The 9,605-nt window shown below is 32.2% G+C and overlaps 2 protein-coding genes across 2 annotated transcripts; one reads left to right on the forward strand and one right to left on the reverse strand.

Moving 5' to 3' along the window:
* Positions 1 to 4,760: 4,760 nt before the first annotated feature.
* On the reverse strand, positions 4,761 to 5,387 carry K444DRAFT_700760 (ankyrin; the record flags this gene model as incomplete). The annotated part of the gene is made up of 1 exon (XM_024888022.1): positions 4,761 to 5,387. One exon carries the CDS (start codon positions 5,385 to 5,387, stop codon positions 4,887 to 4,889), a length of 501 nt encoding a protein of 166 aa, XP_024730450.1. The 3' UTR covers positions 4,761 to 4,886.
* Positions 5,283 to 6,504, forward strand: K444DRAFT_619082 (uncharacterized protein). Its single transcript, XM_024881451.1, has 2 exons — positions 5,283 to 5,862; positions 5,949 to 6,504. The coding sequence occupies exons 1-2, from the start codon at positions 5,517 to 5,519 to the stop codon at positions 6,230 to 6,232; spliced, it is 630 nt and encodes a 209-aa protein (XP_024730451.1). The 5' UTR covers positions 5,283 to 5,516; the 3' UTR covers positions 6,233 to 6,504.
* Positions 6,505 to 9,605: the final 3,101 nt, after the last annotated feature.

A 9,605-nucleotide genomic window follows, 5' to 3' on the forward strand; every position in this document is an offset into this window, starting at 1 on the left:
AATAAAAACTAAGTTAGAATTTATAAACTAATTAGAAAACCAGAAAAGCTTTATATCTAATAATATATACTATATCTATATTACTTTTATAAAAGAAAATTACTAGAGGTAATTTATAAGTTAATTAGATAAAATTAATAAATTATATTCTTAATTCTATTATCTAATATAATAATAAGGTAATTATAAGAAGTTTTTAGGGAAAACTAGTAGCCGGAAAAGTTTTAGGAAATTATTTATAAAGCTATTTATAGTTTTCTTAGGCCTTTTAGGAATAAGGGCCTAAAAAAGAAATTAATATAATAGATATATATAATAATATATAAATAAGTATTAGATATTATAGATCTAGTTTCCTATTTTAGGTAAAGCTTATAATTAGAATTATATAAGTAATTAGAATTATATAAATTATATAATATTATATTTCCTAGTTAAATAAAGTATTTTATAGACTTAACTAAATACTAAGAAATATATAGGAAGATATTTCTAGCTTTAGAAAGAAGTATTAATTAGTTTTTTATTAGAATTAATTCTTGGAATTAATTATATTTATAAATATTACTTTATAGCTTATTTATCTTAATTATTTATATATTATTCTATTATTATATATTTTATTAATATATTATTTGAGGCCAGACTAAATAAGGCTATTTACTAGATTCTAAATAACTTAAGTAATAGTAATTTCTTTACTTAAAAACAAGTTAATATATAAAATATAGCCTATATTACTTTTAAGAATATATCTAAAATTACTATAGAAAATATTTTAGTAAAGCCTTCTAAGAATAATAAAATAAAGAATTTGGCTACTAGTAATAATATACCGGATAGCCTAATAAATGAAATAGATAATACTAATAAGAATTATTAATACTTTAATCTTACTAGTTCAAATACTAAAAAGGTTAATAAAAATAAAGGTAATATATCTAAAAAGTATAAGATATTAGAAAGTAGTAAGAAATCTAATAATAATAAAAAATCTAATACTAGAAAGAAATCTAATAATAATAAGAATAGCTAAATTAGTAATAAAATATCTATTAAGAGTATATACCTTTATTTTATATATATCTTAATATAAGTATAATTTTCTTAATTATTACTTATTTAATTATTCTATAATTATATAATTTATTTATTTAGATATATTATTATAATTTAATATATAGTTTATATATCTTTATACTTAATAATATCCTTAAGCTTATAAGTTAGGTAATAAATTAAATATCTCTAATTCTCTGGCTTTACCTCTTTCTATAGCTTATATAAAACCTCCTTTATATCTTCCTTTAATATCGGTATACTCTTAAGCTTAGTAATCTTATACTTTATTTATCTCTATATCTTTTTAATCGGATTTAAGTCCGGGGAAAATAATGGCTAGTTAAATCCCTTAATCCCGTAATTTAATCTCTATAAGCGAGTAGCCCCCTTATATATCTTAGCTCTATTCTCTATAAATATAAACTTCTCCTTTTACTTAGGGCTTAAGGAAGTATAGTATGGTCTAATTATAGTATTAAGAACTTGCTTCTTATATATCGTACTACAGATCCCTCTCTTTCCCTCCTTTCTCTCCAAGAATACGAGCTCGGACTTCTATTCCCACCCAATTGCCGCCCAGACCATTATACTTACTCTCCTACTTCTATATATAGATTATATATACTCTCTGTAATTTTTCTCTTCCAGCCGATACGTTACGTAAATCTTTTCTCTTTTCCCAGTCTCAAAGGTTGCCTCATCACTCCATGCGACTGGCTTCCACTGCTCTACAGACTACCACCGATACTTTAAGGCAAATGCAAGTCTCTTGGCAGCTTGCTTTTTCGAGATAAAAGGGCGACGGTAAGCGATGCAATGGCGATATCCAGCTGCTTTAAGAGAGTAACGAAGGGTTATAGTCTTGCATTTGAGCTTGCATTTGATTACAAGACGTACGTAAGAGAGACGTCGATTATGCCAGCTTGCAGATGCGAACCGGATTACGCGTACTATATCTTTTGGCTTTAAGAGCTTTTGCTTTATTACTTTGCCCTTTCTTTGACGCCTGGAGGTAGGTGCTTTGATGATTTTCTGGAGTGAAGAGCGCGAGATGAGAGGTTTGCCGTCGCGTATACCGTATAACTTCTGGATCTGGCCATAGCTTTTGCCGTCTGCGTACCATACCCTGATTTTGGACCGTTCAGGAGTCTTCCACTTCATTCCAGGCTGGTGCTCGCGTATAGCGGGTGACGAGAGCAGAGAATCGTCTATTTTGATATATTTGCAGAGTATATTGAGAGCTGTGATTGAAAAATTAAGGGGTAGTCTCGCTTATATCGGGGTGTACGCGGAGCAAAGGCGCGCGCTCTTATAACCAAGAAGCGCAATATATTAAGCAGCGGTTATTACGGAAGTACTGGTCTGAAATCAAAATCTGGCAAGTAATCCTAAAGGCCAAAGAAAAAGACAAATACCCTATAGATATTAATGAATTAGTATATAATACCGTTAACCAAGTCGGAAAACCCCTCAAAGGCTCCTATAAGAAGAAAATCATAAAGCTCAAGGCCCGGAAATTTAATAACAAAGTAGCTAAAATATCCGGCCTCAATATACAAATTGCCCTTATAAATAAGCAACTCAGTAATGCCCATATCAAGCTCGAGAAGGCCCAAAATAAGATCAAGCAGCTCAAAAGCAACTCAACCAAGCAAAACGTTACCACTTCAAGCAAGAAAAAGGGCAAGCAAGCTGCTATAACGAAACCTGTCTCGACGGATGGACTTAAATTGCCACCCCCATTTGAAGATCGCCCGATAATAATAGTTCCAATATCGGCTATAGCCTATACCGTACTTCCAGACCATATTATTAATATAGGCATAGGCATAATACGGGCAATGGGTAAGAAGGATTGGCCGGAGCGTACTAGGAACTGGGTTGTTTTAGCAAAGTCAAGACCACGCTTCAATTTCAAGTAAGCTGCTGGAAATAGACGGAATTGGGTCAATAGTTGTGGTTTTTTCCTTTTGTCTTTACTGCTAAATGATCCTCTAAATAAGGGCATTTAGACTTTTCTTTAGGGGGGGGTGATATAACGGCTGGCGTAACGGCATAATCTGCCAAGGACAGGATATCGGAAACAGGTACAAAACGAAGCTAAGCCGGAATGCTTGGGCGGGACAATACTAAAAGGTCGAGATATTCCTCCTACTTTATTCCCCGGCTTAGTATTTTTAATATATGAGATTCTCGGAACTTTGAGCCTTCGACCATTGCCTTGATCCCGCTGTCACAATAACCAAATCTGTCAGGAAATAATAATAATAATATATGCATTACGGTGCATTAAAGCAAAATGCGAGACGTGTACTGGGTGCCAATATATATTAATTTGCATATACTACTATTGCAAAGAGCAAGGAACAGTAATTTGCATAAATGGTTATCTGATTAGAAGCTTATAGGGAGCCTCTGGATCTAGCTAAATAAAGGGGCTGCTGAGTAAGCTAAGCTCCTAGTACCCGCACCAGTGTCCGTACAACAACTACTATATATAAAGTAGTATATACGGGCGCGTATCACCGCTTACTGATTTCGGTTAGTGTGGCCCTAATCGACACCCCTAATTGATACCGGGGGGGAGGGTCGTTTTACTTTCCCCTCCAAGGCCAAGTGAAGGCCAGACTCGTCCTAGACTAGATTCAAAAGCCGTCTGCATGGTTACCTCTCTACTGGTATAATGTCCCCTATATATGGCTGGGCCAGACCGCTCCACCCTCCATCCTCCGCCAAAACATATGCTACCACTCGGCTGATACACTGCCAACTATATTTTAAGCCAGTTCGTGGTGGACACAAAAACGGTGTTTGAAAGTATCAAGTCTGTGGGGCGATTTTGCTACTCTGTTACCTAATTTGCTTGGGCGCTCCTGTACGAATATTGCGGCATAAAGTCATGCGACTACAGGGCACATGATGTCCCAGCCACTAATCACACGCTGTAATCTGAAACCAGCCTGTAAGCCACCACCGCGAAAGTGCCCTGGAAGCTCCTGTAGCTTAGTGGGTCTGTGCCTAAATTATAGGCTACCTGCCCCTGTAAAGCGAGGTTTACTAAGGCCATAGGCTTAAGCCATGTAAGGAGTTTCAGGGATTGAAAGACAATTCCAGGGTATGCCCCTGCAAGTATAGGGGCTTGATCGCTAAAGGGCCCTATAAGACCTCTAAGTTCCAGCGTCTGAGCGCTATAGTCACTGGGCCAACAGCGTGGCGCTATAGCCACAGCCACTACAGGGCACATACGCTGAAGTCGCATGACTTTATGCCGCAATATTCGTACATTTGTTTTATAACTCTTCTAAAATCTCCAAGCTTTGGATCATTCACGTCTCCTTTTCCCCAAGTCCAGATCAGTGTCCAACTTTAAGTAAGGAGAACGAAAGTTAGCCTCTCTTTTTGTGTCCCCCACGCGGCTGTCACAATGAAACTAATACGAAGGCGCACAGTTTTGAAGATCGTCCATTTTTAGCGGGGTGAGGAACACCAAATCTCACACTTTTAAAAATTGCGCATCGCAATGCTACTCCGTCCAAACACTTTAAACTAAGCTCTAGGCAAAAGAGAAGAATCTCAAGTATCTTTCCTTTGTGTTTCAGTGATTCTAAAACTCTAGGGAGTTTTATTGCGACTTTCAAAGAAGTGGGGAAGATTTTTGAGGATCTCGCTTAGCGAAATGGACGATTTTCAAAACTGTGCGCCTTCGTAGTGCCCGTATCTTGGAAAAGCTCAGTCCGCAGCTCAACATCCATTGCCCATCAAATCAGCCCAATTCAAAAACCTTAACCGATATCGGTGTGCGCAAGATACAGTAGTGTTCTTCCCTAGCGATCTTTTACATCTACATCCGCACCAGCTTCTACAAGTTTTCGCACCATCAAAAGATTGCCCATTATAGCCACAAAGTGCAGCGGTGTGTGCCCTTTTTCCGATTTGCGTTGCAAATCACCCCAATTATGCTTCAAAACAGTACCCATGATGTTGAGACAATTTTCAAACGCTACACTGTGCAATATTGGTAGCCCACGGTGCACATCGATCGCTTCGATATCTGCTCCAAGGGCAACGAGAATCTCGAATGCGGAGGCGCTGTCGTTGTCAATTGTGCAGCTGAGTGGCCTCCTGCAGTAGCGCTCGCAAGCATTTGGACTCATGCCGTAAGTCACGAGTTCTGCAATCGTTAGTGATTGCCCAGCTTCGGCCGCGAAATGCAAAGCATTGCCGTACCAATTTTCCAAGTACGGATCGGCACCTCTTTCCAAGAGCATCAAGACCGTGGACACATGCGCTTTGGAAGCAGCTTTGATAATAGGAGTTGTGCCCATCTTTGTAGCAGCGTTGATATCCACTCTCCCACTCTCAAGGAGATCAGCATGTAAATCGTCTACAGTATCTCCCAATCTCTTCAACAACATCCCGACTTGCATTCCATCTCTAACGACCAAAGGCTCAAAATGACAACTATCACTGCCGGAACAGTAGAGGTAACTATCCCACCATGGACGACCTCGACAAACCTGGGGCCGCTGCCCACAACAGCCTTCCCAAGCGACTGTCTGGCGAGTCTCTGGGACTTCAACACGCCGGCGCTCGGAATGCCATGGACGCAGATGACGCAAGGCTGTGCAGCGAGCACATGTTGCCCCTACGGAAACTTCTACACTGAAGCCTGGGCATGGATGACAAGCTACTACTCGCCCGGCGTCTGTCCCTCTCAATATCGTTCCTGTCACGGGCCCATGCCACCTTCGGCACTGAGCACGGCTCCAGATGAGACGATCGCCTTCTGCTGTCCAACAAGTAAGTTAAGTTGAGCTCACTTTACACCACACCACCAAAACAAAACCAAGCCAAAGATTCACCTGCTCATGAGCCATGACTGAAAGACTACGGCTGTCCGGCCAGCGGCTTCTTCCAATACTGCCAGAGTGCGCTCTCGACCGCAACAGCAGTCATCGTCGTCGATAACATTTTGGATCAAAAGACGCTCTCCACATCCACGTGGACTCTGGACAGCGACTGGGGGTATTCCTGGCAGGCTGTCTACCCAATCCAAGTTCGCACCGGGGGGTGTCGAGTCGACAGCCGCTCCAACTTCGAAATCTACGCCGACAATCACAAGCATACCGAGCACAGTTTCGCTAACGCAGACCTCGACATCGGCCCCTAAGCAGTCAACCCTAAGTCCTGGGGGCATCGCAGGAGTCTCGGTCTCGATAGGCTGTAGCGTGATTACGATGCTCTTCGGCATTGGCTGGAAGGTGTGGAAGTATCGGAAGCAGCAGAAGGAGAAGGAGAAGGAGAAGGAGAAGGAGAGAGGGAGACAGGCTCAGACTGAAGCTTCGAATCCTGGCCACAGGTAAGGATATTTTGAATAATAGAAAAGTTCGAAGTGATTTAGGGAGAAACCGTAGGGTAAAGGAGATTTAAAGTATTAGTAAGATAATTATTAATAGCTTAATAAATTATTGAATATTATATATAAATTCTTATTTAATTACTTTTATAAAAAGCTTACTTTTAACTTATTAAAAGCTGGGTTTTAGTTACGCGCATTAGGCTAGTTAATATAGGCAAAAACTATTTAAGCTATTCAAGCTACTCTAGAGTAATCTTAAGTAATCTTGAGTAAAGTAGAATAGAGTACTACTTTAGAGTAACTTAAAAGTAGTTATATACAAGTTATATAAATATAATAAATAAGGTATTTATTACGTAATATTATGTAATTTAAACTAGAGCTTATATAAGACTACTTAAATACTACTTTTTTTAATTTTTATAAAAAACAGATTTCTCTTCTCGAAATCTTTTCTTTTTTTCTTTTTTACTTTTTTTTTACTTCTTTTAATTCGTCTTTAAATAACTCTAGCTTTTTAAATAAAATATTATTTTAATAATATTTTTATTAAGTCTATTATTATTAAAAATATATCCCTTAGTCTAGCATAATCTAATAAGAAAATAATATAATAAGAGTAAAGGCAAGAAAGAAAACTCAATTATATTAATTAAAAAAAGAAAAAGAGAAAAAGAGAATTCAGATTCTTATAAAGCTATAATTTTACTAGTTTATATAATAGTATTATATCTATATATAATACTATTAACCTATTTTCTTAATACTTCTTTTTAGGATATATTCTTTTAAATATATTAGTTTTATACTTCTGTTTCTCTAGCTTTTCTATTTCCGATTACTTCTAGTATTTTCTTAAATCTTTTAAAAACTATTCTAAATAGTGATTTTATTATTTCATTAGTAATTATTTTAGTTATAGAAATATAGGTTATTTGGGCCTTTTATATCTTTACTAGACCTCGAATAAAGTAATAGCTAATTATAATATACTTGAAATAATTACAAAAGCAAGGATTTTTAGCTAAAATAATTACTTTCTAATTATTTTCTAGTATATAAATCTTGATTTTATTCTCTCTAATATATTATAGTTAATCTAAGTTTCTAAAGATTTATATAATATATTACTCTTATTTTATATATATAATAAATACTATATATTCTAATTTATAGCTTGAAGTAATTACTAAATATTACTTCTTATTTAATTATAAGATTAGCCCTTTATAAAATATTATAATATATTCTTTAATATTTTTCTAATTAGATTTATTACTAGCCTAATTAATATTAAAATAAAGAATAAAATACTTAAACTTTTCTCTAAAACTATAGCGAATTTTCTAGTTTAATATAAATTAAAGATATTTTATTAGATTCTTAAATATATATTTATAATACTCGATTAGATTACTTATAAATTATATTAATATACTAAATATAAATATTATATTCGAATAAATTAATATTATTATAAATATAAGATATCTAATATCTTACTAGTATTTTATAATATTAATTCTTTTATTTTTTTTAAAATAATTATTTATAATAACTTATAATTTAATACCGGAATAGATTTCTTTTTATAAGACTTTTATATAATTAAAAAGTAATTAAAAACTATTACTAAGTACTATTCTTAATTAAAATAAATAATATAATTCTTTTTATTTCTAATAATTTTATAGCTAAAAATCTTAGAGATTTCTTTTAAAGACTTGGCCTTAAATCTATTAAATAATTAAGTAAAGAACTAGTTTATATCTAACTTGTTTTTTATAATAATAATAATATTATTAATATAAATAAGGAGCTTAATACCTTAATTTATATATATATATATATATATATATAAATACGAGTCAGCTAAATTTTATATAAAACCCTAATCTTTTATTTTTTAGTAAATTAGTTAGTTCTAGTTCCGAGCGACTTGCTTTAGTTTATATAAGTTTTATAGTACCTCAAGTATAAATCCGTTCTTAATATTTATATTTCAAGAAAGCTTTAAATAAATCTTTTTCTTTAAATATAATTCTAAAAATATATTCTTAATATTAAACTAGTAATACTTTAAGTTTTCTTTAATAATTATTACTAGAAAAAGTTAGAATATTTTTATTTTTATTATTAAAGTAAATATCTAGTTATAATCTTTATTTCTAATTTATATAAATTCTCGTATATTAGTTTTATTTTATATTATTTAACTTCTTTATTAATAATAAGTTCAATATTAAAAACCTATTTATAATTAACTAAATTAGCCTCTTTTAAAAAAAGAACTTCTTTTTAAGAGTTATTTTCTAAGAATTAAATTATTTTATTTATAATTACTTGCTTTTAAAACTTGCTATATATAAGGTTATTTATTACTTTTTTATAAAACATTGAAATTAGAATTCTAGTCTTTACTTTTATTATAAGTATATAATTAAGAATTTCTTTTATTACTAGCTAGTTATTTAATAATATCTAGTTTTTATTCTAAAAATAAATAATTATAACTCGAATAACCTTTATTAAATACTTACTTTTCTTAATATCTTTTTTTCTTTTTCGTTTAAAATATCTAATAAAGTATTAGTAAGTTATATTTATATTTAATATAATATTTATATCTAGTTAATTAATTACTATATCTTTAAAATATCCGAAATAGAATTATTAGATTTAATATTTGCGGCTAATAATTATATAATTGCTTTCTTATATATAAAGATCTAAAATATTAGTATTATTAAGGCTTAATTTATATTATTAAAAACAAGAAATGAAATTAAGTTATTTTATAATCCGGTAATTAGTTATTTATAAGAATTAGCATTTTGCTTATTATTATTCTATTTCTTATAAATAATTAATTTAGTATTACTATTTTTTATATTTGCTTTTATAAAGCTTAAAACATTTATTGGGCCTTAATATAATAAAATAATTATTTATAAAATTGAACTTGGCTTTTTTATAAGTATTTTTACTAAAGAAACATATTTTTTTAATTAGCTAATTACTAATTAATCTGCTACTATATTTGATATATTATATAAGCTATTTGAGCCTTATAATTACAAGTTAATTATACTTCTTTTAATAAGTTAATTAATTTATATAATATTATATTTAATTACTTATTCATATTCTGGAAAATATACTTGAAAATACTTTATAATTTCTT

The sequence above is a fragment of the Hyaloscypha bicolor genome (assembly GCF_002865645.1).
Source record: "Hyaloscypha bicolor E unplaced genomic scaffold K444scaffold_142, whole genome shotgun sequence".
NCBI lineage: Eukaryota > Fungi > Ascomycota > Leotiomycetes > Helotiales > Hyaloscyphaceae > Hyaloscypha > Hyaloscypha bicolor.

What these genes read in the sequence shown, in the direction of transcription:
- K444DRAFT_619082 (XM_024881451.1), top strand. Translation starts at nt 5,517, where the DNA reads ATGACAACTATCACTGCCGGAACAGTAGAGGTAACTATCCCACCATGG. An exon ending in CGCCTTCTGCTGTCCAACAA is followed by an intron (nt 5,863 to 5,948) that starts GTAAGTTAAGTT and finishes CATGACTGAAAG; the next exon opens with ACTACGGCTGTCCGGCCAGC.